The sequence below is a fragment of the Camelina sativa genome, chromosome 16 (genome assembly GCF_030686135.1).
Source record: "Camelina sativa cultivar CO46 ecotype springtype chromosome 16, ASM3068613v1".
In the NCBI taxonomy this organism is placed as follows: domain Eukaryota; kingdom Viridiplantae; phylum Streptophyta; class Magnoliopsida; order Brassicales; family Brassicaceae; genus Camelina; species Camelina sativa.
The window spans coordinates 43,195-71,188 of NC_141895.1; the positions used below are offsets into that span (position 1 = coordinate 43,195).

Genomic DNA, 27,994 nt, shown 5'->3' on the forward strand with positions numbered 1-27,994 from the left:
GGTGAGTCAATCTTTTTCAGGTTGCGTAGAGAGGCCTTAAACCGCTCCGCCTGAGTCGGAGTTGTAGACTGAAGTACAGTCTTAGAAACCGAGTTCGGAATGGAGGAGATTTGGGGAGAGATTGGAGTTGCGGTGGAAAGGGGATCTAGGGATTGCGACGAAGGAGGAGAAGAGGAGTCTGGGGGATCTGGCGGATCCGACATCCTTAGAATAGCAAGAGATGTAACGCGACAAGAAAGGAAAAGAAGGGAGAAAGTGGAAACTTCTCGGCGAACGGCATGAAACCGAACCCCGGCAACGATTTACGAAAGAATCACCAAATCGCCATAAAGGTCTCAGGCACACTTATCGAGAGAGAACTTTTTCCAAGCAAACATATCTACGTTTCTTTTTTTAGTTTTGATTTGAAGATAGAATAATAATTTGGATATAATGGCATGCATTTCATAATTCATACTACTACTATATCATACGTGCTGAGGGTGAGTGGTTATATAACAACTTTATTAACTTACGTATCGACGTCATTATAATGATTGATCTCTCTCTCTTTCTAACATTCATTCATCATTGCCAACTTTATAATACTAAAGAATACTACTCCACTGCATCATACTGACTATTGAACGCATATGCGTTTATCTTTCCAAAAGGAGAAGCATTTTTGTAGCACAAAAGAAAAAAAAAAGATAATTAAGCTTTAAGAGTATAAATTAAAATGCATGCCTCGGAATATAGTATGAAACACGACAGAAAGGTCAGATCAAATAATACGTCTGCAGAAAACTGTGTTTGCAAGTGTTAATAAATAAAAGTGTCAAAATCAGAAATACAAATTCTGTTGAATGCTGAAAAAAACAACAAGCTATACTAATTTTTCATTAAGGAAAATAAAATTTATATAAGAGAGAGAGAGAGAGGGGGGGGGATCGGAGTAATCGATTTTAAAACTCCAAAGTTTGACCACTCACTTGGGAGTTGGAGCCTAGAAGACACAGTCACTCCACACTTCAACTACTTTTAATTTCCCCAACATAACACGAGGGAGGAAGCAACTTTGATTTTTTGCAGGCAGGAAATTAGAGAGGCAGGAAGAAGCTTAGGTATGGACTATGGAGTGGAGTAGTACTGGAGTGATGATATGGTAAGGTAGTTGAGAAAGAAAGCTCTTTTAGCTTTTGCTTAAGTCCAAGACGAGAAACCAAACATCCTTTAATTTGGACACAAACACAAAGACAACAAAAGCAGTGTTTCTTTCTTTTTCCTTGCCAACCCAAAGATAAAAGAGAGAGAGAGAGAGAGAGAGAGAGAGAGAGGTGGTCTGGCCTCTCAGAGTGTGTGTGTGTTTCCATGGATGTGTACGAAGCAACTGGGATCGTGCTCTCTAGAATCCAGAGCTTAGACCCTGCTAATGCTTCCAAGATCATGGGTCTTCTCCTCCTTCAGGATCACGGAGAGAAGGAGATGATAAGGTTAGCTTTCGGGCCTCAGAATCTCCTTCATTCTGTCATAGCCAAGGCCAAGAAAGAGCTCGGTCTCAATGAGCGGCTTTCTTTCTTTGATCGGAGAAGCGGCGGTTGCATTTCCCACGATCTAGGGTTCGGATGGGGACAGTGCTCCAAGTCTGTTCCGCCGAGACTTTCCCATCAGCTCACCGGCGGCCTTCGTTTTCCATTCTCCCCCAAAAGTGTGAACTTGCAGCAGAGTGAATCACAAAGGTTGGAGTTTTTTTTTTGATAAAAATTATTCACTCTACCTTTTTTTTTTATCATATCTTGATGGGATACCTGAATGAAATTGTGTAGCCGAGCCACTGATTTGATGATGGGAGATGACCTTAAAAATTTGGGAAGATGGAGGCCAGAGCGGATCGACCTCTCGGCCATGGCCTGCTCGGCATCTAGGCAGATCTATCTGACTTTCCCGGCTGACAGTGTCTTCAGGGAAGAGGATGCTTCCAACTACTTCAGGTAAAACCTTGTTTGGAAATGGAACCCAATTCTTAATTCTTCTCGTTAGATATATTTGTCTATTTCAAAAAAAAAAAAAAAAAAAAAAACAATGTTACGTTGGTGCAGTACCTTCGGGCCAGTTCAGGACGTGAGGATTCCGTACCAGCAGAAGAGGATGTTTGGGTTCGTTACCTTTATGTATCCAGAGACGGTGAAGAGCATTCTCGCCAAAGGGAACCCTCACTTTGTGTGTGATTCCAGGGTTCTTGTTAAGCCTTACAAGGAGAAAGGAAAAGTCCCTGACAAATACAGGTACACACATACTTTTGCTCTTCCCATGACTATATAGCTTGCTTCTTAATTCTGATGCTCTGTTATCCTCTTTGTTTTCTCTTGTGCAGGACTAAGCCATCGCCGGATGGATCCCCGACTGGCCTTGATTCTATGGATATTATGGGTCTCCAGCTTGGTAAACAGCTCTTTGTCTTTCATATTCCCCTTCCCTAAGAGTTTGGTTGGTATTGATTGGATTGTGTGTAGGGGGGACTGGGAGGGTTTTTCATGACAACGCTCAAGATCTGTTGTGGAAGAGTAGGTTGGAAGAACGAGCTCTTGAGCTTCAGAGCAGAAGGCTGATGAATCTGCAGCTTCTAGACGTCAAGAAGCAAATTCAACTCAGTTACGACCAAACACTGCTTGTTTCTCCACGATTAGGTTCGGTTTTGCTCTGATTGGGCAATTTACGCTAGTCTGAAAATGTGTACTAACCTGTTCTCTCTCTCTCTCTCTCTCTCTCTCTCTCTCTCTCTCTCTCTCTCTCTCTCTCTCTCTCTCTCTCTCTCCTGCAGACAACTCTCAGCTGGCAGTTTCAAGCAACCAGAGAGTATCTACCAAAGAGAATGATGAGGATATAATCAAACTTCCAGAGAGGTATATATGTTCTAGGAGTTGCCAGTTTGATAATCTGTTTTTTGAGCTTTAAAGAAGATATGAGTATTTTTGTTTCCCGTACGTATGTTGTACAGCTTGGAGGATGATAGATTGCCAGACAGCCCATTTGCATCACCCACACACCATTTTCTGGAATTTGACAAATCTGGAGCAGCTGCAGACACTAACGGTTCAGGCTCATCGTCGCCATCTTTTGATCACGATGAGTCTACTACATTGACAGACTCTCGCAAATCCTATAACGGCCAAATGCCGAGCTTATCAATGATGGGGATGTTACCAGGCAGCAGCGGACCAGCCTGTCGCGTTGGGATCTAAACCCATTCAAAATAACTAACCAGAGGTAGGTTGTAGTCTGATGAGAGAGATAGAGAGGAGTAAATTGGTTATACTAATGAATGTGGAAAAGAGTGTACATGTAAAAAATGTCTCTTTTGGCATGTCATTACAGGAAGAGAAGAAGATTAACCCAAAAAAAAGTGATGAGCAACTACTGAGACGTGGATGTAGTAGTAAGATAGAAGAAGAGAGAAGAAGATGGGGAAGGTTGTTTGTTGTACCATTTAGAAAGACTTTAGTAGTAAATGAGTCCGTGAATGTTATGGAATGGATGGACCACAGCACAGGTGACATTTAATATTATAATCATATATCTAATAATTAGGACAAGAAGAGCGTTTGTCTTTTGACATTCAACCAATATATCTTTTTCTGTTTTTTTTTTTTTTTTTGGGACAAACATTCAATCAGTAAATGATATCTAAAAAGTATATGCTAAGTTAAGTTGTAATCACTCTCTTTATCTAAATATTATCCTATAATTTAAAAAAGTAAATCATTCAGAACATGCCATGTGGCGAGCAATCCCACTACTTTTGCACTTCAACTGAGTTGAATGTTTTCAACTGTGTTGTCTCCACCTCATCTTTTTTCTTTTCTTCAACACCCCATCGCATCTCTTCAACTATTGAATTTTTTTTTCAACGGTTTAAAACTACACCATTATAACTAGTCTTAGTTGGACTTGGAAACAAATAAATGGGTTACTTTTCTATCACAAGGTTTACTTGTCAACATGGTCTCACAGAAGCTATATAATGTAACTAGGATCTCACCCACGCTACGGGAGAAAATTTTATATACATGTTCATTCTAAATAACTGTTTAGTATAATATGGTTGTATCTCTATATTAGTCTTATTTATGATTTTACATAGAAAACATTTGGGGGATACAATATACAATTCATCCACATAATAATATAGTATGTATATTTTAAAAATGGACCAATATATTGCACTGATGTTGTGATTGGGCTTAGTTGGGCCGAAGTTTTGTTTTAGAGTTATTTAGAAATTTCCAAAAAAACAATCGGGCTTCATACGTGGGGGTTTTAGTATTAAAAAAAAAAGCTTGGAGAAGACATTAATTTCCGATCACCCTCCCCAGAAGAACCGATCGACTGCTTTACACCGTCTCTATTTCTCGAATCATTTCACAATCTCTAATCCTTTTGGAGAGAATTGATTGAACCCCGATTATTACCATCACACAGTCCAGTCCCTTTTCTGTTCTACAGTTTTGGAGACCCAGTCATACTGAAGAACAACTAAATCTGCAATTCGAAGAGAAAGGAGAAACCTTTTGCCGTTGAATGTTTTCTTACACGGCAAGCACATACATCATGATTTCGTTGTAAAGTCTGAGTATGTGCGTAAGAAAACAGATGGAGATTGATTACACAATATAGTACGTATCGAAGGACAAAAGTAGGTTAACCACGGCTTTGGTCGGAGGAATCTTTCGTAGTTCGTGTTTGTCGTTTTGTAATGGACGAGTAAGTAATTCCATTTAATCGAAAAATCTGTTTGGGAAATATTGGGCCTGAAAGTTAAAGAGTATAGGTAAGCCCAAATCAATAGAACCCAACACAAAAGGAAAGGAAATAGTGTGTACACGGCTACATCGAGTCATCGACGATGAATGTGTGTAGTAGCAATTAGGGGGGGGAGAGATATACATATACTACTGTATATTATCATCGGAATCATTATCAGTATGTACAATCTTCTTCTTCACTTATATATATATATAGAGTAATAGAGAGAGAGAGAGAGATAATTTACTAGAAAGGGTTGCTATAATCTGGGGGGTCATGATGAGGAGTAAGAAGAGAAGACTGGTGCCTTTGGAAAGATTCTGTGGCCAGGCGCAAGTATTGCCAGTGGATCATATCTAGATTTTCTCCTGACAAAATCATCCCACTTGGCACCGAAATGGGATCTCCACTCCTCTCTTGTTGTGTAATGTGGCAGATACTGCTTCAACCCTATACCTGCTGCTTCACTGAATTCTAGTATTCTTTGGTTCCGCTTCAAAATTTGTTCAACTCCATCCTCCTTGCCTGGAACTGCCGATGTTAGGATCGCCACTAGGTAGAATATCTCTTCCTCCGGTGTTACTGCTGATGTTCGGTTGTTCCACCTGCACAAACACACCCAACATTGCTTTTTCTTTTTCTTTTGTTAACAACTTAACTAACTAACTAATAGTATTTGATCCAACAATTAGTCTTTTGAGATTGAACATATTCTTATTATCTTTCTTACTTTGCTTTGTTCACCGGGTACACTATGACTGGCCCGTTGCTTGTATCGGTTAGGATGTTCCCGAATACTCCTTTTGCAAATTTTTTCACTGTGCTTCTTGGTACCAGGAGGTTCAGCCATGGATGCGGGACCTCCCATTGCCCTTTCGATCGAAGTTTCACCTCTGACACATGTACCCTGTCCAAGAATGCTTCATATGTTACCTCCGATGTAAACAGTGTCGACGAGATGTAGCTTAGTTCACTTAATGTTTCTTTGACTCCCTGGATTTTGAATGTTTCAAAAGACAAATAAATATTTAGTTTCATTGTCATCTATCCAAGATTTCTACAATTGCTTGTATGTCTTCTCACCTGGCTGATGACATCTTTGTCGTCGAGCTTGAAGTAGTACTTGGCTACCTCCAAACAATACAGAGTCCTTCCATCAGATTTGAATTGGCTGGCCTGTAAAGGGTCCTCTGGGGTGAAAGATAACCTCCAGTTGTTTAGGAGTCCCGTCCGGTTTATTATCACAAACCCTTCAACGTAGTCCAATTTGTTATCTGCAGAAATTAGACGCTCTTGGTCCTGGATAAAGGCAGAGAAATCCTGGTACAACACTCTTACCCATTTTACCTGTTCATTCAATTAGTACAGTAGCTGTATCAGTTATCACACCCCACCTCTTTTTTTGTTTTTGTTTCTTTTTTTATAAACAACTTAAGTTTACCATGGTTGGTGCTGCTTCCAGTGCTATTCTTGCCCGTGTTATGATGCCAAACTGACCTAACCCACCAAGAACACCATGAAATAAGTCGCTGTTCTGCCTCTCTGAACAGTTTAGGATCTCGCCTTTTCCTGCAGTCAATAGGACGCATCACATTAGTGAGTATACATACATTCATTTACGGCAATATCTCTCCCCTCAGTTCTGCCTCTCTGATGCTTTCGAAACAAAAATCACGATGATATGCTTTCTGCTACTTTAATCTTTTAAGTAAGAACTAACCTGTGACAACCTCCAGTTGATGAACATTGCTGATTTGTGGTCCATGTCGGAATGCCTGGCCGCTGATTCCAACATTGGAAAGAGTGCCACCTACAGTTAAATGTAGGTAATCCGTCCACGACTTTGGTGCAAGGCCGTACTTGAGGGTCTCATGCAAAATGTTTATCCACAGCTCACCACCGGACACATCAACATATGGAGCCGGAACATCATCCACACTGTGGACCTGCAGCTTCTGGGGATGGAGAGATTCCATGCGTATAACAATCCCATTTCTTGTTTGTGCTTGGCCTTGGAGTGAGTGTCCACGACCTCTCGCTGCCACTGTAAGCTGTGAATGAGGGCCCATCATCCAGATGTGCCGTATCGCTGAGGCGATGTCGCTTACCGATTTGGGATGTAAGACCGCCAGAGGAATCAACTGGTATCGATTTCCAAAATCTTTGGAGGCCTGATGGACATGTTCAAAATCCAAGTTGCCTACTAGGGGAAGGGCCTTCAAAGAAGAAATGTTGCTAGAGAAGCAGCAAGCTAACTTAAAGGCTATGCAGCTGAGAAGCAAGATGGTGAAGCTTCTTACTATAAGCATGGTTCTTTTCCTAAGGAGGCATGCATGTAGATTGCTCATATGGATGGCCTCTTGATTTTCTGAGAGACAAAGAGTATTGGAACCAAAGATGTAAAAAAGGGGTTTGATCTTATTTAAAACGCTAGTGTGACTTTGAATGGCCGAGGCAACCAATATTTTTTTTTGTTTGTTGGTTGTGAGAATCGGAATGGGGACTGACTGTCTACGAAGGGTTATAAATAGCCTTTGAAATTTCACTTTTTGAGGTGAGAGTGAGAGGCCTTTTTCTTTCTTTGTTGGTTGGCATAGAGAAGCCATAAAAGAAGGAGCCTAGTTGAAGGAAAAAGTCACAAGAAAGAAAGAAAGATCTCACGAATCTTTTTTTTTTTTTTTTTTTTGATAACAGTTACACCCACAATCTTGGCTTTTTCGAAGAAAAGGCAGACAAGATCATACCATAACACACTTTTACTTTGAAACTTACCATTTGAAGGATTACCTTATTTATCCTCTTATCTCATAGTAATATTTATCCCTTTTCCCAGTCGTCGTAGGTATAGGTACTTTGCTTTTTAGGCAGAGAGAGAGAGAGAGATGTGTATATATATATCTGTGAGTGACTGTATGCCACACTTTTTTTTTTTCAGGCTTTTGACTCGGATGAAGCGCAAAGGATTGGTGCCTGATTCATCTGACTGTGAGAAAAAGAGTGGTGATCACTCAACTGAGGACGTGTAAGGGAAAAAATCCTTGTGCTCTCTGTGGGAAATTAGGAGGCAATTTCAGTATTGTTGGGACCCAACAACACAATCCTCTGTAACCCCAAAAGCTAAATGACAGCTCAAAGCAAAGCAAAGCAACCAATGAGTAAGTCTTCCTGTTACTGATTTAAAGGCCCTCCCATTGCTGCAGCTCGCTATCTGACAAAACTAAATGAATCATCCCTTCTTTTCTTAAATTCTTTTGATCAGACATTATTATTATGATCATTAGCTTTAAAATTATGTCTTAGCTAGTTTTTTACTTTTGCTAAACATCCGGCAGGTGGATAACAGAGAGGGACTCACTGCTTCTTCAGACAGAATCATCTGGGGGGTGGTCCATGACCATTTTTGTTCGAGGGGGTTAATTTGTCCCTTTATTTTTATCCTTGGTTTTTATTAAAGGCTACTACTATCTCTTTGGCAATCAGAGAGTTACTATCAGTTTCCTCAACATTAGGATCATGGATCAATGGCGCTACGGTGTCAGTAATAGTAACCAGAAAGGTATAATGTTATGGAGGATTAAAAAAAAAAAAGAGAAGAAAAGAGAGAGAGACTGAGACTCGGTGACAAGAGGTGGCCCAGTGAAGATTGTGCACCCATAGTAGAAATCTCGGGTGTAGCAGTAGTAGGGTCAGAAAGAGATGATGATGTGTTCCAGAGTTTGACCAGTCCAGTTTTGAACAGTGAAGAAAGAAGTTGGGTTCTTCTCAACTCATTCATTGGTGCGGTGGTGGGCATTGCAGAAAGCAGAATGAGGTGTGAACTGAAAACAGAGTTGGTGGTAATGGTTGGTCTCTAGAAGCAGAGGAGAAGCGACCAGAGAGCACTAGCGGGAGAGTCGTGGGGCATAGCTTGTCCCAAGCCATCTTGGTCCCAAGATATATAAAATATGCCTTGGAACCATTTGTCAGCCAAAGGGTCGAAGGGACGGCTGTGGTGGTGTTGGAAGTGGACTGGTCCACGACTGTGACCCCTGTGCTAACTTGTCAGCTTAAACTCTAATTGGTGCGTCCTTCCCACCTTCACGTGGCTTTGTTCCCATTAACGTATAAAGTGTGTTTGTGTCTACCTCGCCTCGATTCCTATCGTTTAGAAGATATTATTATATGATTCTGTTTCTCACAAAGAAAAGAGACTAGTAGTTGGATCCGTGTCTTGCTACTATACTGCCTTTGCGTTATATTTTGAGGAAAAAATATATATATATATATATATATATATATATCACGAGTTTTTGTGTCATCTTGTGTTCTCTTTCTCTCACTCTCTCTACTCACAAATATTAATTGCGAAAAGACTAGTTAGGTCTGAATGGGTCACTAATGAAATTTTGGGATAGAATATGATTGGGAATAAACGGTCCATTTGAAGCCCACAACACTTGCAAAGTCTAGTCCGATCCGAACCTCAACACGTAAGGGACTACAAGTTGCTACAAAACATACGAGTAACGTACACACACGTAGCAGCAATCTTGAATCATAACTAAATTTTAACCGGCGGTACATATATAATTTTTTTATAATAATTTTTCTAAATTTTAAAACTGTTTAAATATTTTAAATAAAATTAGGTTTTTTTTTCTCTATTTTACTTTTATATAAAACCTTTTTATGGTAGGTATTGAATTTTTTACATTTTTCTTTTCTATAATTTTAACAAATTTAAAATTGACATGTGTCAACATCTGAATGATACAATTGATACATGTCACGATCTTGTTAATGAGTAATTTTAACATCAAACTTTATATAATAAGATGTTGTATTTATTTGTTAAATATTTGATGTTTTATAAATAGAGTAATAACTAAAATTTTCGGTTGTTGTGCGGCTAAATATTTATATTATTTTTTTACCCCGCAATACACTTCATAACTATTTGTTTGTTATATTTAGTTTGTTTTGTTTAGTGTTTGAGATTCTATTTTTATTTTTAATTATTATAACAAAACATAAGGGATCTCAATACATAATTAGTAATTTTTACGCTGTGATTAAGTAACGATTTTCCTAATGATTTAATTATTTTATACAATCTTAGTTAAATCAACTTGATTTTATGTCAAATATTCTAATATTTGTAGTCTTGATAAATAATTAAATGAAGATTTAACCTGTGTTAATACAAATTTAATAATATTTTATTAATTCCAATATGTTCTCTTTATAACTAATCTACTATACAACCACATTATATAGTATTTTAGACTTTTTTAATTTTGCGTTTTCGTAATAATTAAATTTTTTATTAAGTTTATATATGTTAATTATAAAATTTAACAAAATGTCAATCGAAATTTTTCTTACGTTAAAAATCAAAGCTCACAGGTTTTGTAAAACAAAATGAGAATCAAATTGTTGTTTTCATTGTTTGCGAAGGATTGAGATATAGAATATTTTTAAAACACAATAGAATGTGTGGTTAAATATACGATAGTTTCTATTTCCATATTTGATTGTTGTTATTTTTTAGTTGGAATGAAATGTAAAATATTAAGGAAACAAAATCTGAATTAGTAATGTTAGTTTTGGAAATTTTTTAGAGTTTAATGTTGAAAATAACTTTTTAAATAAACAAAACTAAAAAGTCATAATACAAAATATACTTCAAAAATATTACAAAAGAAAGGAAAAAATGATTGTGGCCTTTAGCATTCAGTGTATGGTTTGTCTTGTAGTCGCAAGTATGTATGATGCACGGATGATGGATAAATCACCATTAACTTTCACACATATCAATTGATAATATACTAAAAAAAAACCCAAAAAAAAAACATAAAAAGAAGCACAAATTAAGACCCATCATCACTCTCTCATGTTTTCGTTGGACTGACATGGTAGGAGGTGGGGGTTCTGTTTCAGACATTTGTGGTCTGGTCAGAGATTTAAGCCTAGTTTGTATCAGAAGAGCAGCCTCCTACGCAGCGAGTCAGAAGACCTGTTAAGAAAAGCCAAATGGCGTATGGTTTCACCAATGAGATCTTTGAATACGAGGCGTTCGATGTCAAGAACCGCTTCTGACATGTCCAGCTGACGATCTCGCCACCGGTCCTCTGATAGATCTCTTCCAAGGACACCGCACACGTATCCCACGAGGTCATCTTCCTCTGCCTCTGTGGACGATTTTGTCTTTCTTATCTTCTGATACTCGGACCAGATGACTTGCATCTTATCAGCCTCTGCCACCATCATCCACGGTGGCAACCTGCATCTCCGCCCAACAATCTCTTGCACTGCGTCGAAGATGAGCCGTCTTTCCTGAGCTGCGGCTCTGGAGGCGCATTTTCCTTTGAGGTATTGCTGCTTTTCCAGCAGGGAGAAGATGTCGGACTCCTGTGGAAGGCAATGGGAAGCTCGCAGGATATCGGAGATGTATACATATTCAGAGTCTGACGATGATGAGATGGAGCCACCCCAAGATTCGTCTTCCGATTCTGTCAGAAGATAAGGTAGAGTTAGAGTTAGTTAACGCCACAAATATTAGAGTACTGTAGATAGATAGAGAGAGAGAGAGAGAGAGAGAGAGAGTTGGCTAGTACGTACCAGCAGTGAAAGCAAGGCTGCGTTTCATGACGGGGGATGGGGAAGAGTCCTCGTGGTATAGTGATGCGTCAAGAACCGAGACGGGGCTCGGCTGTGAGTCGTCTGCGGCTTCAGCAGCCGCCATCTCGGCTATGCTGTGGAGCAGCTTGTCGCATCTCTCCAATAAAGTTTTGCCTTGTCTGTTATAATCGTCAACCTTCCACATCTGCACGAACGGATGCATCCATCAGTTAGAAGATGCAGCTAGCTAGCTAGCATAGTAGAAGCTAAAACTAGGAGGATAGGATAGGATGGTTCTGCTTTTTTACCTCTTGGGAACATACAATACTCCTGGGAGAAGACATGGAGCGTCCCGTTTGGAGAGGTTGGGGTCTCTGCCAAGGGAGGGGAGAGACTCTCCTCTGCTCCTTGAGCGTCGTCGGACTCTTGACGCTTGCTTTGCTGGCCTGATCCCGCCTGGGGCTCGGTGTGCGGGGTCTAGATCTGATGGCAGAGTGAGAGGGGGACCTAGCAGATACATCATTCACGTGGTTGTGGATTCGGGTGTGATGATGTTTGTTAGAACTAGAAGAGTGCAAGAGTCCTTTGAGCCTGAGAGCTTGGAGAAGTTGCTTCAAGGTTTCGAGATCGTTTGGGGGAGCGCTGATTTTGGAGGCTCTGTCCGAAGGGAAGAAATCACCGGAATCGAAGAAAGGCTTACGGCGTACAGCAGAGGAGGGAGGCGGGGGATCTTCAGGAGCCTTGTTGACATCATGGAAGTCGAAAAAAGTGTAGCCTCTGGAGAGCCTGGACTCGGAAGCAGATCTCTGGAGAGGTAGTTGGGGCAATGGCTCTAATCCCATGAGGCGTGCGATGACGCTGGGGGAGGAGTCGGGTGGGGCCGGTCTGGGTTTGAGGGTACCTTTGGCATCGAGGACGGCTCTGCTATCGAGGGAGAGGCGAGGAGCTTCTTTAGAGAACCTCCAGGGAGAGGAAGAAGAAGAAGGAGATCGTCCATGAACTTGATCGGGGGGAGGGAGCGGCGGGGATCTGGTGAGAAGATGAGGGGAATCAGGGGACGACGGAGAGAGGAGCAGGTCAGGGGTAGAATAGACACTCTTGTTCTTCTGATATCTCGATTTAACAACAAGAGGGGAACTCCTCTCGGAGGCGGAGTAAGATTCAGGGCTCTGGACAAAGATAGATTACATACATACATAAATAATTAGAGTAGCTTTGGTTTGTTCCTAGTTTTAATAAGTTATTTATTGTTAAGGAAAAGAAAGAAAGAAGAAGATTACTACCGGCGGAGAGGAAGAGGAGGAGGAGGAGGAGGAGAGACGCTTGGGAGAGAGGAGATGAGGCCGATCAAAGATGTTGAAGAAGCCGGCCATGCAACCGCCGATTTGCTTCTCGAGAACTTGCTCGTTCACGCCAATGCTCTTGTTGTTGTCCATCTTCTTCTTCGCATTCTTCTTCTTCTTTTTGTTCCGGCGATTCTTTGGTTACCAAAACAAAACAAAAAGGGAAAAAAGAAAACAACAACACTCTCTCTCTCTCTTTCTCCCTCACTCTCTCCCGCTTTTCGGCTCCTCCTCTTTAAAGCACGACCCAAACTAATAAACAAAACCTTTTAGTATTATTTTAATGAACTCTCTCTATTAAACCCATCTCACTCTCTCACTCTCTCTCTCTCTCTCGCAGTCTCTCTCATCAACGTCCTTGCCTTTTTTATTAGTTTACTGACAATTTTCTCTGCCTTCAATTTCCATATTATTTTAGTTGATGGCCGGAAAAGAAAACTTAGAAAAGGGTTTTTTTAGTAAATTGCACCCAGTTCTTCTAGTCAAACAACATCATCATTTATTAGATTTCGTTTATTTTTCTTCTTATTTCTTTCGAGGCATGAGAGAGAGATCGTAACCAAAAGAAAAAAAGAAAAGGTGCGAAAATAAGTAAAGGTACGGAACCGAAGATGGGAGAATAAGTAGACCCCATACAGTTGACCGACATCGACGTGGCACTCTCATTAGAAGACATGACACAACAAGTATGACCGTTAACACTCTCTCTCTCATTCCCAACTCCCAAAGGCAATGCTCTTCTTCTTTACTCTTTTTTTTACTTAAAAGTTACGGTTTCTGGCCAACCAATTGAGAGCGCTAACCCTTCCCCCTTGCCCTGAGTTTCCGTTCAGAATCGCAAGACAGACATTGTTGTTTTAGTTATTTTTAGTCCATTCCATTTCATCAAACAAGTTACTCGAGATTTACAACTTCAAAAGAGAGAGAGAGAACGGCTATCTTACTTATCCTAGTCATTTTAATTATATAAAACCAACCAAAAATCATATACTAGTATTATTATTGTATTGTTTGGCTTTATGTGATTGTTGTGAGCATGTGACTGAGTCTCTCTCTCTCTCTCTCTTTATAATGCATATATGTTTCATCACGAGCTAAGTGCTTGAATCTATACATACAATCAAATATTTTTATGTACTGTGCAGACTGCTCTCTCTCTCTCTCTCTCACTACCAGATTTCCTGCACAATGTAACGTGCTTCCTCCGTCTGCTCAATCATATTTTCTATTCGCCCAAGGCAACCCCATTTCTATCTCTTACTTTCTCCTTTCATTCACACATTATGTGTTTCATTACAGTGAACTCTCCAATGATGTCATCAGCTCTGATTTTGACCAATTAGACTAGTTGACAGATATTCAAAGGTTGTCAGAGTAGCACTATTTGTTTATTCATCTCTAAGTTGAGGAATATTTAGGAATGCATAAACTCTCTTATATCGGAATAAACAAAAACCGTAAATGATACTTTACTAATGATTCTCTATCATTTTATAAAAAGAACCCTCACAATTGTTTTTTTTGTTTGTGACACTGGAACCCAAGAGAAACAAAAAGACCAAAAGGAGGTTCTACTTTTACAGACACCTACAGGTAAAATTATCTGTAAAGATTGGAAATACATAAGTTGAGAACAGTAATAAGTGGTGAACACAGTAGTCAAAAGAGAAGAGAGGGGGAGGCATGTGCTATGTGTTCCAATTATCTTGTATCTAAAAATAGGTGCGACAGCATTTCTGAACCTCGAGAATGTGTGCGTGTGTGTGTGTGAATCTGAATTATGGAGGAGGGTGGTGGATGTGGACAAAAGTTACAAAAATATAAAAAAAGGGAGACAGACTTAACGGTCTTCAAGATCTACCCACTTATTACTCATTAGTCCCCAAAAAATCATTATGCACATTTCCAACTTCTTTCAACAAACTTAAGGAAAAGAAAGCGAGAAGCTGAAACTCCATTGCTCGCATGTCAGATTCAGATCTTATACATACACTGTAACGTACGTGCAACTAAGCCATTCTATGCCAATCCAATGCCCTCATTAATCTGTACGCTTTTTTTGCTTTTCTCTTTAAAGATATCTTAGCGAGAAACTATATGTAACATTACTCTCTCCTCCTGAATCAAAGTATTAAGCATCTGCAGCCATCTCCTCCATTTGGTCCTTCAAACCAACGGTCCCATCCTAAGTTCAAAGGTCCAATGGTTCTGCCAGCCCGACAGCATTAGTCAGAGTTATTCCGAGTCAAAAAGAAGAAGACTATAGAGTTGCAAGGTTTAGAAGCACTCACAGTGGCAACAGAGGGTCGGGTTCTTTCTCGATGGAACAGAGCAGCCTGTGAATCAAGGCAATATAAGTTTGATTGATCAGCAATCAACAGCAAAAAGTTTCCAGTCAAATCCAGAGAATAATAAACCTAGAGGAGCTAAGAAAGGACTGAGTTTCCCTAACTTACTCTTCACACACGTTTGATACAATATCGGTCTTCTCGACCTCTACCAACTCTTTCTGGATACAATATAAGATGAAATAAATTAAAAAAAAATGGAAAGAAAGAGTTAAAGGCTACTTAAATATCGGTTATTAGAAGCAAGAAGAGGTGTAAAAGCGTCCAAGGCCATCGTCTAAACTTTAACAGGGCTGGATTGGAGTACTGTATATATAATAGAACACATAACCTTATGAGATAAGTAATACTTGTAGTACATCATCCCTCAGGATAAGAGAACCATTAACAAAAAAAATATATATATAGTGGATCCAAAGAGAAATCCAGAAAGTTTCCAATAGATTTGATTTTGAGCATATTAGAGTAAAGAAATCAGAATTGTAACCACAAAAAAAAAAAAAAAAAAAAAAAAAAGAAGCTCAGATTGGAACAGATCTGCTGTGCATCTTATTAATGGAATCAAACTCTCCATCAAAGAACTAATTTTGCATTCAGAGGAAAAGGAGACTAACTTAAAAAAACAATTTTTACCTAGTTTCCAAGAAGACACATAACATACACACAAGTGTCAAATCCTCAATTAGGAGGAGGAAAGAGATGTAGTAAAGTAATACCTCTAAGAAGACGAGTTCCTGTTGAACGCGAGCAAGGTCAGCAAGGATCCTGTGCTTGCCGCCGCCGCCGCCGAGAGAAACAGCTTCCTGCTCGTAAGCCGGTGTTTCCTCCATCTATCGATATCTATCTAAGCAGTGGAATCACCAATTCTCATCGCAGATCTGACACACACAAGCCGAGAAAAGTATTCACTCCGTACAAGTTTGAATTGTCGTCGTCGTCGTCGAAAGAATAGACTCTCTCTCTCTCTTTCAATTGACTCCTCTGATTCTGCTGCTGATGATTTCACTTTTCTTTTCTTTTTTTTTTTTCTTTTTTTGAACAAAATGATTTCACTTTTCTCTTTAGCATTTTTTCTTTCTTTTCTCCAAAAGTCACGTGCTTTTTTTTGTGTTACATTGGTGGTATTAAAAAAACCCAAAAGGCCCAACCATTCTTATACATATGGGCCCATGGGCCGCAGCAAATGAGTGTGTGGTTAACGCAACAAACAACGTTACCTGTTGTAATAACGTTTTAAGTAAACAAAAGAGTGTCGGTGTATACATGTGGTTGGAGTCATCACATCATTACTGACCGACTCAGTAAGAAGTAAGAAGTAAGAAGAGGGGGGGTCTAGTCACTACTAGTAGGATAAGCTCTTTCTTCTTCTTCTTCTTCACCTAACTCACTCAACGGATCTGTCATCCATGGCTTCTTCTATGCTCAACGGGGCCATTACGTTCCCCAAAGGTTCAGCTTTCCCCGGTTCCAGATCCATTCCTCGCCCGACCTTACTCTCCGTCTCGCGCACCACCACCACCACACCCAGACTCTCCGTGGCAACCAGATGCAGCAGCGTCTCCTCCTCATCATCGCGGCCTTCGGCGCAACCTAGGTTCATCCAGCACAAAAAAGAGGCTTACTGGTTCTATAGGTTCTTATCCATCGTTTACGACCATATCATCAATCCAGGGCATTGGACCGAGGATATGAGGGACGACGCTCTCGAGCCCGCCGATCTCAGCCATCCCGACATGCGCGTGGTCGATGTCGGCGGCGGCACTGGTTTCACAACTCTGGGCATCGTCAAGACTGTCAAAGCTAAGAATGTCACCATCCTGGACCAGTCCCCGCATCAGCTGGCAAAGGCAAAGCAGAAGGAGCCCTTGAAAGAATGCAAGATCATTGAGGGAGATGCTGAGGATCTCCCTTTCCCCACCGATTATGCCGATAGATACGTTTCTGCTGGAAGGTATGCACTATCCCAATCATTGCTCCATTAATTTTAGTAGCTCCTTTCTCTTATCCATTCTCCTCTTTGTGTTGTTGTTATTATCAATCAATCAATCAATCAATCATCACAGCATTGAGTACTGGCCGGACCCTCAGCGAGGCATTAGGGAAGCCTACCGGGTTCTCAAGATCGGTGGTAAAGCCTGTCTCATTGGCCCTGTCTACCCTACCTTCTGGCTCTCTCGCTTCTTTTCTGATGTCTGGATGCTCTTCCCCAAGGAGGAAGAGTACATCGACTGGTTCACCAAAGCTGGTTTCAAGGACGTTCAGCTTAAGAGGATTGGCCCCAAGTGGTACCGTGGTGTTCGCAGGCACGGCCTTATCATGGGTTGTTCTGTCACCGGTATCAAACCTGCCTCTGGTGACTCTCCTCTCCAGGTTTTGTCCCCCGGCCCCTACCTCTCTCTCTCTCTTTTTTTATCACCTTTTTGGCTTCTTCTCTCTTTCATTGTGCTAAAAAAATTTGCTTGCAGCTTGGTCCAAAGGAAGAGGACGTTGAAAAGCCTGTCAGCAACCCCTTCTCATTCTTGGGACGCTTCCTCTTGGGAACCCTTGCGGCTGCCTGGTTTGTGCTAATCCCGATCTACATGTGGATTAAGGATCAGATCGTTCCCAAAGACCAACCCATATGATCCCCATCTGATGTAGTACATGAACAATGTATCATTGTAAACCATCTTGTGGTGAAGAAAAATTTGAGTCCTATCTATGAACAAGCGGAATATCATGAACCTTCTTTCTTTACAAAGATCGACCGATTCCCTAACTCTCAACTCTGCCAACATACTGTCTCTATCAGTTTGAATTTAATAAATGTCCACAACTTGTAAAACAACAAAGTATAGTAGTAGTAACATATCCGACCAGCATATGGAAATTACAACAAAAAAAACTTGTGCAAGTCACCAGAAACCAAATAGAAGAGTGTTCATCAATCGGCATAGCTAACCAGACCTCTCTGTCCGGATGGAGAGGTTGGGGGAGAAGGGCTGAGTGATTCTGCAGGAGAGACGGGTCCTCCTTTGATGGAGGATCTCTTTGGCCCGAGCCGGGATTTAAGGTCTTCGCTAATTGGCTGCCTCTTTCTAGGGCTCCGGCTAGGGCTACGACGCCTTGGGCTCTGGCTCCTGCTTTCTTCTCTGAAACGTCTGCGGTACCCATCTGGAATCCGAGAAGTGCTCCTTCTCCTTCGGTTATACCTATGCAAGACAACACTGCTTTCAGAGGACATCCACCATTGCTTTGAAGTCATTCTGATCAGAATGATTTGCTTGACCAGAATTAATTTCACAAAAAAAAAGGGGTAAACAATTTTAACGTAAGTGGCTCTAGGTGCTGGTTTACAAGCTATATATCGTCCCAACCCAAAGTCAGAATATAGAGAGATTATAGAGTAAACCTTGGAGGGCTCCTTCTTCTGGCTGGGCTTCTAAAGCGACCCCTCGGTGAGCGGTCAGAGTAACTCCTGTTGCTTGGATACCTTCAAAAGTAAACAAAACCAGGCTTTAGTACAATCAGCAGACCTGTCTTCCTTTGCTGTCACTTGTAAGTATGAATAGATTACGTTACCTATCCATGTTCCTGTCTTGATAGCTTCTTCTGTCCGGCCAATGTTGAGAAGGTGAACGCTCAGGAGAAGGCGTATGGTACTTCCGAGCAAAGGAATAGCGTTCGGTGAATCCACGCCCCTTTCGGATGCGCTTTGGCACACCGCTTGGAGATGGACTTCTGGTAGATTTTCCCACAATATCCGCTGTTGGCTTCTCATGAGGACTTCTGCTTCCATTCCCAAGGTCTCTCACAGGGCTCCTACTAGGACTTCTGCTCCTGCTGTTTTGGTTTCTCCTACGAATTGGGCTCCTACTCCTATATAGCAATAGGGAATGGCGAAGTTTGTCAGGCACAGCAAATCAGACACCAAAATTGCAGAAGCAAAGCTTGAAATACATAAATTCAGGGATATAAACCTTGATTTCACTGAGTCATCCAAGTCAGCGTGTTGATCAGCTTTGGTGGCCTTTCCATTACCCACAGGTTCATTGTTCTTCAGGAAGGAATCTGGTTCCTTTCTCAGAAGGCCCTTCTCTGCAGGACTAGAGTCAGCAACTTTTCCTACAAGCACAGTTGTCGAAAGTTTTCCACCATCAGTTCCAAGAAGAGTGTAAGATTCGCATATATGCATATCGGCCTACTTGCAAGAGGTAATGCATATGAACTTCGGATACAAAAAGTAGTTGCCAAATAGGTTGAAAGAACCAGGATGCATGTAACAGGCACACTTACCTTTAGCTTTCACTGACTTTCTGGCTTTATCATGGCCCACTCTCTCATCATCGGAACTGCTGCTACTCTCGGTGTCACTCGAACTGTCCGTATTTCTGTAAGGAAATACTAATAAAATCAAGCAAAACAACTGGCAGCGGATAAATTAAATTACCATGAACTAATAAGTCAAACCTGCGCCGAGGTTTTCTATCTTGCCGAGCTTTCTTTTTCCCATTTCGTCCTTTAATCTTTCTTTCCCCGCGTCGGCCTTTGTGTCTCTTTGTTGTCCTCTTCCTACGCTTCCCATCACTGGAAGAACTAGACTCATAGGAGGATGAATATGTTTCTGATTCCGAATCTGAATCTGAGTCGGAACTTGAGCTATATGAATCCGACGAGGAGTATCTTCTTTTTCGCTTTATCTTTTTCTCCTTCGATTCTTTTTTGTGTGTCCCCTTAGGTTCACGGTCAGATGCATCTCCAGAAGATATGCTCTTGTCTGATTTTTTTGATTTCCCTGAAAATCAGTAGTGTATCACCATCATTAATCTAGAAACTCCACATTCAAAGATTAACTTCATTACCTTTTTCTCTTTCATAAACATCATTCAAATATTAACTTCATTACCTTTTTCTCTTTCAGAAAAATCAGGTGCTCTTATCTAAGACGTTTCTCCTGAGTCTATTATCTCAACTGAGCTAGTAGGTTTGCCATCACTCGTCCCCACAAGTTCCATTTTCTTGATTACTGTCATTCCCTCAACAACTTTGCCAAATACAACATGCTTCCTAAAATATGATTGAAAAAAATCAGTAACCTTGACAATGCATTAAACCTTGTATGTCATTTACAATGAACTTGAATTTCACAAAACGAAAAAATGTAGGAGCAGACATATACCCATCAAGATGTGGCTGGCGTTTAAAAAGTATAAAAAATTGGGATCCGTTAGTGTTTGGGCCACAATTTGCCATCGAAAGGACTCCAGCTCCATCATGGTCTAGTCTAAAATTCTCATCTGTAAGGATAACATGGATAAATTGAGAAAAGAAGTCAACTTCACAAAGCCGGAAACAGAGAAAGCGAAAAAGCGAAATTATACCTGAAAACTTCCCACCATAGATGCTCTCCCCACCAGTGCCTGCAAAGCAACAAATTTGGGCATTACTATAGGTAAAACTGAGTACAACAGTGATAGCACTCCAAAGAGTATCTGCTGATAAAATAAACACCATTACTTCACTGTCAAACGGATGAAAGAGAACCCTAGTACATTTTTTCTTAATCACAGTGCTATTGTTTTTCATCATATGAACATATAAACTAAGCTTCTTGTGTCAATTCCTGAAACGTTTGTGTTAATTAACTACAAACTAGATAATCTCTGCGTCCACAGTGAATATATCACCAAAAAAACATATGTTACCGTAAAGAATGAATATAGTGATGTCATGTAATATATACACTGGTGTGGAAAATAAAATAAATTCATGTGTAAAGGATAACAAGTTTGAAGATTACCGTTTCCATTAGAAAAATCACCTCCCTGCAAGAAAGATAACTAAAGTGTGAACAAAGAGCTTGTTTTTAATTACAAAATGATAGAGCAAATTTTCTAGGACAGCAAAAACGAAAAAGAAAAAAAGGTAGAAAAGCATACATACTTGAGCCATAAATCCTTTGATAACTCGATGGAAAGATGATCCTTTGAAATGTAGAGGCTTGGCGGTGGTCTTTCCAACGCCGGCCTCGCCTGCAACAACAAGTAAAGAACAAATGAACTGTGAAGCCCATAATCTTACAAAAACCAAAGCAAAGCAGGGTCATTTGCAATCTGCCGAGACAGAGATAGATGTTGTGAGCAAGTCTAAGGTACCTGTACACAGGGCACGGAAGTTTTCTGCAGTCTTGGGGACAACATCAGCAAAAAGCTACCATTGACACAGGAGAAAACAAAAAAAAACATAAGAAGCTCGAGACAGAAACGAACAGGGGAAAGCAAAAACAAAAAAAGCAGAGTGCTGAAATAATAATACCTCAATAACAATCCGTTCAACTGGATCCTCACCAATTGATACATCCAAGAAAACAAAAGGATTCTTCTTTTTAGTCATCGCTACAACAAAGGAAAATATCCGTGAGAAGTAGAAAGCAATGGTGGTCTACAAAGTGTAGAATAAATCCCCAATAATTATACATTGAAGCAGGGGAGAATACAACAAAACTTAACAAGTGGTGATGAGGTGCTGCTCGATTGAAACCAAAATAGCAGATCTATCAAACTTATATCGCTCTTATTAAAGAAACTAAAACCCTAAATAAACCCTAAAAGAAGTAGAGTCAGAGAGAAAGATGAATGGAGTGCTCCTTGTTCGAGAGTCAGATATAATACTAATGAAGCCCAGTAAGAAATAAAGCGAGGTCGGGAGACACCTACCAACTCTAAGCGGAGCGAGCGAGCGAGCCTGAGACTGAAACGGAGACGGTGGTGATTGATTATGAATGAGAAACGAAGAGAGTAGAACAAAAGAGAGAGGAAAAATAAATGTATAATCTTAGTTTAAAACTTGTATTGCCACGTGTCGAATCCATTTAATGTTAAATTTTTATATAGGCTAGCTAGCGGCCTCATCATCGAGCCCGATGGGCCTCCAAATTGAAATGGAAGATGATGATGACTACTCTGCGGCCGCGACTACCCTTCTCTTCGACCGTCCGATCCCGCTGCTCGGGGGACCAGTACCCGCCGGTGTTTCTCATGTTCTAGCTTTCCGATCTCTGGATTCATGGTCAGCCGCTTTCAAGCGCTGCGAAACCCTAATCAAGGAGCAGTGCGAGGAAGGTGCTAGGATTGGGTGCGCCGTCTCCGCCTCCAAGAACTGTAAGCCGCCGTGGTGGCGGGGCTCTGGTGACATGAGGGAGAGAGACAAGTGTGAAGAGCGGGAATTTAAGGCATGTGTGGCTGCCGCCATGGGCAAGTGTGCGGGCTTCGCCAGAGACAAGTGTTCTGGAGCGTTTTTAGAGGCGCGAGTCGCGAGTGAGGTTGAGGGATTGGTGTGGCTAGCGTCAATGCCGGAGGAAAGCACGTGGCGTCATCTCATGGGGCTGGCTTCTGGTTTAGTTTGTTCAGATTCAAACCAAACTCTTAATTAGTTGCAGGCTGATGATGATTAGTTATGGTGTATTCTGGTTTAGTTTGTTCAGATTTCATTTAGATGATATGATAGGTCGTCACAAACAGGCTCTTGAGATTTTGTTAAGCTTGGTGCTACTGCTGCTACTCTAAATGACTCTTGTTTCTTAATATCCCTACACATAACTGCGTGATCAGCTTCAAATGTATGTCACTGAGCTACCAAAGCCTCTTGTGTGTTACTCTTCCTCTCTCTGTATACGTTATGTTTCGTCTACAACCTCTAGCCTTGCCAACTGCAAACTTTGATGATATTATGAGGAGTTTCTTAGTGTTTGCTTTGCCAAGAATCCTCGTTGATATATCGTCTTGATGTTGAATCTGCAGAGCTCTTTCTTTGGTGGTCAGCGGTCACGTCTAGTTTTAGTGGAGGTCAACTCATTTTGTGTTTTTACAAAGTCAACTACTGCTGCTGCTTTTTTAAGTCTTGCTGTGTGTCGTCACATGAAAAAGAAAGAGATGAGGCTCGCATTTCTTGACAACGAAAATGGAAACTGCTACGAAGTTTCGGGGATGAAACTGATGATAAGCCTTCTTCTCTGTCCTAGACGATTCTCACACGCTACTCTCTATTAATATATTCAAACAACCTCTTCTTTTTTTCTTTTGATTTCTGTAAAAATGGTTTTGTGGAAAGGTAGGAGTGACAAACTCGGTTTTGTTTCGTTCATGAATCAAGTGCATATTTGAGTAGTATTAATTCAGTTAAATAGATATAGGAAACAAGTTGGTGTAGAAGATTCAAAAGCTCTAATCCTTTTTTTCCTTTCTTTTCCTTTTGCTATTATGGCCATTACTTATATTCGTCCTTGCGGACTAAGCATTCTGCAAGTTGGTACACGCACGCTATTGCTCATCGTTCTACAATGACGGCTTGTCCACACCACACTAGATTGTTACATCATCATATGGCTGTTTTTACATAAATTACCAAATCTCAGATTACCTCTTTTCGTTTTTTTTTTTACAATGGTTCGAAACCCAAGCAAGAGCCAATAGATAAGTCAACAGACACGTACAAAAGGATGTGCGGCCCATGTCCTTTGATCGACATGCCTGCGTCTGCGTGTTTACAACGTGTTTTGAGTGGTTACACCGCCTGAACAAAAAATAAACTAGGACGAGTTAAAAATTAATACAAGAGACTTAATAGTTTTAAGCAGAAAAAGTGTAATCCAAAGGCGGCCAAAAATAGATTTAAATATTAGAGCACGAAGCTCATGGTTTTGAAGAGAAATCATTTCTAGCTTCCGAGTCTTGAGTGTCTTTCAAGTCACACCACATATAGACGAGAGACTCTTTTATTTCCCCAAAAACTCTCTCTTTCTTTACACACAAAAGCATATGAGAGACCTCCATAAATATGATTGCACTGCTCTCTTTCTCAACCTTACCACCCCCAGCCTCAACAAGGCCCAAAGGCGTTGGCGTTTTGCCTACGCTGCCATCTACTCTGTGAGGGCTATGCTTTCTCTCGTTAAGGAGACGGTTCCCGCAAGGATTGATCCAAAAATATCTGATGACTCCTTCTCTCTCTCCTACACAGCCCTCGAGTCCACTGATGGAGCAAAGGTCAACTCTATGCCTCTCTCTTATGTTCCTGACATCGATCAGGAACGACTTGTGGAGATCATGAAGGGTAAGGACTTACCTGGCATCCAAGCGCTGGGTGGCGTCGCGGGTGTCGCTACTTCCCTAAGGACAAACGCCACCAAAGGGATCCATGGGAATGAGCAAGAAATCAGCAGACGCCGTGAGCTCTTTGGCTCTAACACCTACCATAAGCCACCGCCTAAAGGACTTCTCTTTTTTGTTTATGAAGCTTTCAAAGACTTAACCATCTTGATCTTGTTGGTCTGTGCCACTCTCGCCCTTGGCTTCGGAATCAAAGAACACGGCATCAAAGAAGGTTGGTACGAAGGCGGAAGCATCTTCGTAGCAGTCTTCTTGGTCATAGTTGTCTCTGCTCTCAGCAACTTCAGGCAGGAAAGACAGTTCGACAAGCTGTCCAAGATAAGCAATAATATCAAAGTGGAAGTCCTTAGAGACAGCAGGCGGCAACATATTTCCATCTTTGACGTTGTTGTTGGTGATGTTGTCTTCTTGAAGATTGGAGATCAGATTCCGGCTGATGGTCTGTTCTTGGATGGGCATTCACTTCAGGTGGACGAGTCTAGTATGACCGGAGAGAGTGACCATCTCGAAGTGGATCTCAAGGATAATCCCTTCTTGTTCTCTGGCACGAAGATAGTTGACGGGTTTGCCCAGATGCTAGTTGTCTCCGTGGGTATGAGTACCACCTGGGGACAGACGATGAGCTCCATAAACCAAGATTCTAGCGAGAGAACACCTTTGCAGGTCCGTCTGGATACGCTGACCTCCACCATAGGAAAAGTTGGTCTTACGGTGGCTGCTCTTGTTTTGGTAGTATTATTAGTCCGTTACTTCACAGGGAACACAGAGAAAGAGGGTAAAAGAGAATACAACGGGAGTAAAACACCTATTGATACTGTGGTTAATTCCGTGGTGCGAATTGTGGCAGCTGCTGTCACCATTGTCGTGGTGGCTATCCCGGAAGGCTTGCCATTGGCTGTGACTCTGACGCTGGCTTACTCCATGAAGAGAATGATGTCTGATCAAGCTATGGTCAGAAAGCTCTCGGCGTGTGAGACAATGGGATCAGCGACAGTGATATGCACAGACAAAACAGGCACTTTAACACTGAACGAAATGAAGGTAACCAAGTTTTGGCTTGGCCAAGAGTCAATCCATGAAGACTCTACCAAGATGATCTCATCTGACGTTCTCGATCTGCTTTACCAAGGCACCGGTCTAAACACGACGGGAAGCGTCTGTGTGTCAGACTCAGGATCAACGCCTGAGTTCTCGGGCAGTCCAACAGAGAAGGCTCTTTTGTCTTGGACTGTGCTAAATCTGGGAATGGATATGGAGTCAGTGAAGCAGAAACACGATGTTCTCCGCGTAGAAACTTTCAACTCAGCAAAAAAACGAAGCGGAGTTTTGGTCCGGAAAAAATCTGACTATACAGTCCATGTACACTGGAAAGGAGCCGCTGAAATGGTCCTAGCTATGTGTTCTCACTACTACACGAGCACTGGGTCTGTTGACTTATTGGACTCCACCGCAAAGAACAGCATTCATGCAATAATCCAAGGTATGGCGGCCAGTAGCCTGAGATGCATTGCCTTCGCCCATAAAGTGTCGTCAAACGACTCGGGATTAGAGGAAGATGGCTTGAACTTGATGGGAATAGTGGGTCTGAAAGATCCATGTCGTCCTGGTGTCTCAAAAGCTGTTGAAACTTGCAAACTAGCGGGGGTCACGATCAAGATGATAACGGGAGATAATGTTTTCACTGCAAAAGCGATAGCGTTTGAATGTGGAATCCTGGACCACAATGACGAAGATGAAGAAGAGAGCGTTGTAGAAGGTGTACAGTTCAGAAACTATACAGACGAAGAGAGAATGCAGAAAGTTGAGAAGATCCGGGTCATGGCAAGGTCATCTCCCTCCGACAAGCTTCTAATGGTCAAATGTCTGAGACTTAAAGGCCACGTGGTAGCCGTCACAGGGGATGGCACCAATGATGCACCTGCACTCAAAGAAGCAGATATTGGACTGTCTATGGGAATTCAGGGCACTGAAGTGGCGAAAGAAAGTTCGGACATTGTCATTTTAGATGATAACTTCACATCCGTTGCTACAGTCTTAAAATGGGGGAGGTGTGTCTACAACAATATCCAAAAATTCATACAGTTTCAGCTAACGGTGAACGTTGCAGCTCTTGTGATCAATTTCATCGCAGCAGTTTCAGCCGGTGAGGTCCCTTTGACCGCAGTTCAACTGTTGTGGGTAAACCTCATCATGGACACTCTGGGAGCTCTGGCTCTCGCCACCGAGCGACCCACCAACGAGCTCCTGAAGCGAAAGCCAGTTGGCCGAACAGAGGTCCTGATAACAAATGTCATGTGGAGAAATCTCTTGGTTCAGTCATTATATCAAATAGCCATACTCTTGATCTTGCAATTTAAGGGTATGTCTATATTCAACGTGCCCAAGGAAGTGAAGAACACACTCATATTCAACACTTTCGTGCTCTGTCAAGTTTTCAACGAATTCAATGCAAGGGAGATGGAGAAGAAAAATGTATTCAAAGGACTTCATAGAAACAGGTTGTTCATTGGAATCATAGCGATCACTATCGTACTTCAAGTCATTATGGTGGAATTCCTAAAGAAGTTTGCGGACACAGTAAGGCTTAACGGGTGGCAATGGGGAACTTGCATAGCGATTGCATCTCTTTCATGGCCCATTGGCTTTTTCACAAAATTCATTCCTGTTTCTGAGACACCGTTCCTCAGTTACTTTAAGAATCCAAGATCCTTATTTAAGGGTTCAAGAAGCTCATCTCTCAAGAAACCTTGAGAAGACTACCATAGTAGAAGCTTACCATTTTACAAGATTCAAATTCATTAGCTGAAACTTTGATGGTTGCCCACCAAGAGGTGCATTTACGAGGTTTTGGCCACTGACTTCTAAGTTCTTCTTTCCAGTTCACTTTTATAGAAACATTAAAGAAGACTACTAGGTTGGTTTAAGAAGATATCTGGATGGCTTAAGAAAACTGAAGAAAAAACAATAGTGCGAGTTTGAATTTTGGCCTACCCATTGGTGGGTAGTAAGACTAGCCTTGGTTTATCTGCTGTACAATGGAAGGGTATATTACACCGTTTGTACTTTTAAAGCTAAACAAGTAGGGAAGTTTTGTCTTGAGGTGAGGATTACATACATAGAGCGTGCAAGTTTGTCTGGTAATGTTTGGGTGAATATGTGAGAGAGAGACCATTTTGGTTTTGTACAGTTTTCCTTTTTCTTAAGACGTTTGGCTTCTAAATTCTCTTTAAAACACTAAAAGTAGATGAATTTAGGGTAGATAAATAACGCAAAAACATGGAAATAGAAAGTGGAGAGGGTGACAAAGCAGGAGAAAACAGATATAACCCCTACAGCGGTTTCATATAGTGAAATGTGTGTTTGGGAGTTTGTTTTTCTTTCAACAGCCATGTGGAGTGTTTTATCAGTGACTGTTCCTAAACCAGGAAGGAGTGAGGCTGTCACAGCATGACCTAGCTTGGGTTTAAGCAAAATATGTTTCCACATTCCTCTATTAACCAAAGATAGATCATGCTGGCAGCTTCACTTGTTCCCTTGTGGACTTGTCTTCAAAATAATTGGACAAAAATAAAAACTTAAAAAAGTTTCGTTCGATGAGGAAGTTGTAAACGTGGAAAACTGAAACATATGTGATGGCAATGAAAGAGCATACAGGAGATGAGAGAAGAGAGGGATAATGCTTTGTGGTTTGAGGCGTTATAGATACTTATAGAAAGAGATGAGAGAGGATTTGAGGGACAGATGTTAAAAATTTAAAGAGATGGTTGGGTAAAAA

General features: G+C 41.2%; 8 protein-coding genes and 1 long non-coding RNA gene across 12 annotated transcripts; 5 read left to right on the forward strand and 4 right to left on the reverse strand.

Annotated features, from left to right (window-relative positions):
- Positions 1 to 840: 840 nt before the first annotated feature.
- Positions 841 to 3,696, forward strand: LOC104748974 (zinc finger CCCH domain-containing protein 46-like). Of its 2 annotated transcripts, none has more exons than XM_010470543.3 (8): positions 841 to 1,718; positions 1,806 to 1,970; positions 2,079 to 2,264; positions 2,354 to 2,421; positions 2,493 to 2,666; positions 2,801 to 2,882; positions 2,978 to 3,246; positions 3,355 to 3,696. In XM_010470543.3, the coding sequence occupies exons 1-7, from the start codon at positions 1,351 to 1,353 to the stop codon at positions 3,219 to 3,221; spliced, it is 1,287 nt and encodes a 428-aa protein (XP_010468845.1). In that variant the 5' UTR covers positions 841 to 1,350; the 3' UTR covers positions 3,222 to 3,246; positions 3,355 to 3,696. The 2 variants fall into 2 exon arrangements, with proteins under 2 accessions (XP_010468845.1, XP_010468846.1); XM_010470544.3 differs by having other exon boundaries at positions 1,351 to 1,718; positions 2,493 to 2,630.
- A 1,039-nt stretch (positions 3,697 to 4,735) lies between these two features.
- LOC104748975 (cytokinin dehydrogenase 6) lies at positions 4,736 to 7,644 on the reverse strand. Of its 3 annotated transcripts, XM_019237624.2 has the most exons (6): positions 6,503 to 7,644; positions 6,224 to 6,351; positions 5,866 to 6,129; positions 5,513 to 5,775; positions 5,030 to 5,387; positions 4,736 to 4,787 (listed from the first exon to the last, which is right to left on the reverse strand). In XM_019237624.2, exons 1-5 carry the CDS (start codon positions 7,386 to 7,388, stop codon positions 5,057 to 5,059), a joined length of 1,872 nt encoding a protein of 623 aa, XP_019093169.2. In that variant the 5' UTR covers positions 7,389 to 7,644; the 3' UTR covers positions 4,736 to 4,787; positions 5,030 to 5,056. The 3 variants fall into 3 exon arrangements, with proteins under 3 accessions (XP_019093169.2, XP_010468848.2, XP_087347411.1); XM_010470546.3 differs by lacking the exon at positions 4,736 to 4,787 and having other exon boundaries at positions 4,795 to 5,387; XM_087491285.1 differs by lacking the exons at positions 4,736 to 4,787; positions 5,030 to 5,387 and having other exon boundaries at positions 5,412 to 5,775.
- LOC147924971 (uncharacterized) lies at positions 7,615 to 8,968 on the forward strand. The gene is made up of 2 exons (XR_015584391.1): positions 7,615 to 7,937; positions 8,115 to 8,968. It is a non-coding gene; the product is annotated as an uncharacterized LOC147924971 (long non-coding RNA).
- A 1,421-nt stretch (positions 8,969 to 10,389) lies between these two features.
- On the reverse strand, positions 10,390 to 13,108 carry LOC104753157 (uncharacterized). The gene is made up of 4 exons (XM_019237424.2): positions 12,666 to 13,108; positions 11,691 to 12,551; positions 11,383 to 11,587; positions 10,390 to 11,273 (listed from the first exon to the last, which is right to left on the reverse strand). Exons 1-4 carry the CDS (start codon positions 12,816 to 12,818, stop codon positions 10,741 to 10,743), a joined length of 1,752 nt encoding a protein of 583 aa, XP_019092969.1. The 5' UTR covers positions 12,819 to 13,108; the 3' UTR covers positions 10,390 to 10,740.
- A 1,457-nt stretch (positions 13,109 to 14,565) lies between these two features.
- Positions 14,566 to 16,170, reverse strand: LOC104748976 (guanine nucleotide-binding protein subunit gamma 1). The gene is made up of 4 exons (XM_010470547.2): positions 15,790 to 16,170; positions 15,182 to 15,234; positions 15,017 to 15,061; positions 14,566 to 14,933 (listed from the first exon to the last, which is right to left on the reverse strand). The coding sequence occupies exons 1-4, from the start codon at positions 15,901 to 15,903 to the stop codon at positions 14,849 to 14,851; spliced, it is 297 nt and encodes a 98-aa protein (XP_010468849.1). The 5' UTR covers positions 15,904 to 16,170; the 3' UTR covers positions 14,566 to 14,848.
- Positions 16,094 to 17,813, forward strand: LOC104748980 (2-methyl-6-phytyl-1,4-hydroquinone methyltransferase, chloroplastic). The gene is made up of 3 exons (XM_010470551.3): positions 16,094 to 17,024; positions 17,137 to 17,443; positions 17,539 to 17,813. The coding sequence occupies exons 1-3, from the start codon at positions 16,480 to 16,482 to the stop codon at positions 17,695 to 17,697; spliced, it is 1,011 nt and encodes a 336-aa protein (XP_010468853.1). The 5' UTR covers positions 16,094 to 16,479; the 3' UTR covers positions 17,698 to 17,813.
- Positions 17,814 to 17,841: 28 nt separating this feature from the next.
- LOC104748979 (Cyclophilin-like peptidyl-prolyl cis-trans isomerase family protein) lies at positions 17,842 to 21,909 on the reverse strand. Its single transcript, XM_010470550.3, is given in 14 exon segments — positions 17,842 to 18,264; positions 18,465 to 18,545; positions 18,635 to 18,931; positions 19,033 to 19,177; positions 19,349 to 19,443; positions 19,523 to 19,847; positions 19,959 to 20,119; positions 20,232 to 20,349; positions 20,434 to 20,472; positions 20,853 to 20,877; positions 20,996 to 21,084; positions 21,208 to 21,262; positions 21,368 to 21,447; positions 21,769 to 21,909. Coding segments are annotated over 13 exon segments (1,776 nt in total). The 5' UTR covers positions 21,446 to 21,447; positions 21,769 to 21,909; the 3' UTR covers positions 17,842 to 17,996.
- A 48-nt stretch (positions 21,910 to 21,957) lies between these two features.
- Positions 21,958 to 22,706, forward strand: LOC104748978 (uncharacterized). Its single transcript, XM_010470549.3, has one exon. The coding sequence runs from the start codon at positions 21,975 to 21,977 to the stop codon at positions 22,482 to 22,484; it is 510 nt and encodes a 169-aa protein (XP_010468851.1). The 5' UTR covers positions 21,958 to 21,974; the 3' UTR covers positions 22,485 to 22,706.
- A 1,001-nt stretch (positions 22,707 to 23,707) lies between these two features.
- LOC147924972 (calcium-transporting ATPase 12, plasma membrane-type) lies at positions 23,708 to 27,439 on the forward strand. The gene has a single exon (XM_087491286.1). It carries the CDS (start codon positions 23,869 to 23,871, stop codon positions 26,968 to 26,970), a length of 3,102 nt encoding a protein of 1,033 aa, XP_087347412.1. The 5' UTR covers positions 23,708 to 23,868; the 3' UTR covers positions 26,971 to 27,439.
- Positions 27,440 to 27,994: the final 555 nt, after the last annotated feature.

What these genes read in the sequence shown, in the direction of transcription:
- LOC104748974 (XM_010470543.3), top strand. Translation starts at nt 1,351, where the DNA reads ATGGATGTGTACGAAGCAACTGGGATCGTGCTCTCTAGAATCCAGAGC. An exon ending in CAGCAGAGTGAATCACAAAG is followed by an intron (nt 1,719 to 1,805) that starts GTTGGAGTTTTT and finishes GAAATTGTGTAG; the next exon opens with CCGAGCCACTGATTTGATGA. An exon ending in GCTTGTTTCTCCACGATTAG is followed by an intron (nt 2,667 to 2,800) that starts GTTCGGTTTTGC and finishes TCTCTCCTGCAG; the next exon opens with ACAACTCTCAGCTGGCAGTT.
- LOC104748975 (XM_019237624.2), bottom strand. Translation starts at nt 7,388, where the DNA reads ATGGCTTCTCTATGCCAACCAACAAAGAAAGAAAAAGGCCTCTCACTC. An exon ending in TGGAAGCAGCACCAACCATG is followed by an intron (nt 6,130 to 6,223) that starts GTAAACTTAAGT and finishes TTGAATGAACAG; the next exon opens with GTAAAATGGGTAAGAGTGTT. An exon ending in TACCCGGTGAACAAAGCAAA is followed by an intron (nt 5,388 to 5,512) that starts GTAAGAAAGATA and finishes GTGTTTGTGCAG; the next exon opens with GTGGAACAACCGAACATCAG.
- LOC104753157 (XM_019237424.2), bottom strand. Translation starts at nt 12,818, where the DNA reads ATGGACAACAACAAGAGCATTGGCGTGAACGAGCAAGTTCTCGAGAAG. An exon ending in GTATTGTATGTTCCCAAGAG is followed by an intron (nt 11,588 to 11,690) that starts GTAAAAAAGCAG and finishes CCGTTCGTGCAG; the next exon opens with ATGTGGAAGGTTGACGATTA. An exon ending in CAGCCTTGCTTTCACTGCTG is followed by an intron (nt 11,274 to 11,382) that starts GTACGTACTAGC and finishes ATCTTCTGACAG; the next exon opens with AATCGGAAGACGAATCTTGG.
- LOC104748976 (XM_010470547.2), bottom strand. Translation starts at nt 15,903, where the DNA reads ATGGAGGAAACACCGGCTTACGAGCAGGAAGCTGTTTCTCTCGGCGGC. An exon ending in GTATCAAACGTGTGTGAAGA is followed by an intron (nt 15,062 to 15,181) that starts GTAAGTTAGGGA and finishes CTTGATTCACAG; the next exon opens with GCTGCTCTGTTCCATCGAGA. An exon ending in CCCGACCCTCTGTTGCCACT is followed by an intron (nt 14,934 to 15,016) that starts GTGAGTGCTTCT and finishes TCGGGCTGGCAG; the next exon opens with AACCATTGGACCTTTGAACT.
- LOC104748980 (XM_010470551.3), top strand. Translation starts at nt 16,480, where the DNA reads ATGGCTTCTTCTATGCTCAACGGGGCCATTACGTTCCCCAAAGGTTCA. An exon ending in AGATACGTTTCTGCTGGAAG is followed by an intron (nt 17,025 to 17,136) that starts GTATGCACTATC and finishes CAATCATCACAG; the next exon opens with CATTGAGTACTGGCCGGACC. An exon ending in CTGGTGACTCTCCTCTCCAG is followed by an intron (nt 17,444 to 17,538) that starts GTTTTGTCCCCC and finishes ATTTGCTTGCAG; the next exon opens with CTTGGTCCAAAGGAAGAGGA.
- LOC104748978 (XM_010470549.3), top strand. Translation starts at nt 21,975, where the DNA reads ATGGGCCTCCAAATTGAAATGGAAGATGATGATGACTACTCTGCGGCC.
- LOC147924972 (XM_087491286.1), top strand. Translation starts at nt 23,869, where the DNA reads ATGAGAGACCTCCATAAATATGATTGCACTGCTCTCTTTCTCAACCTT.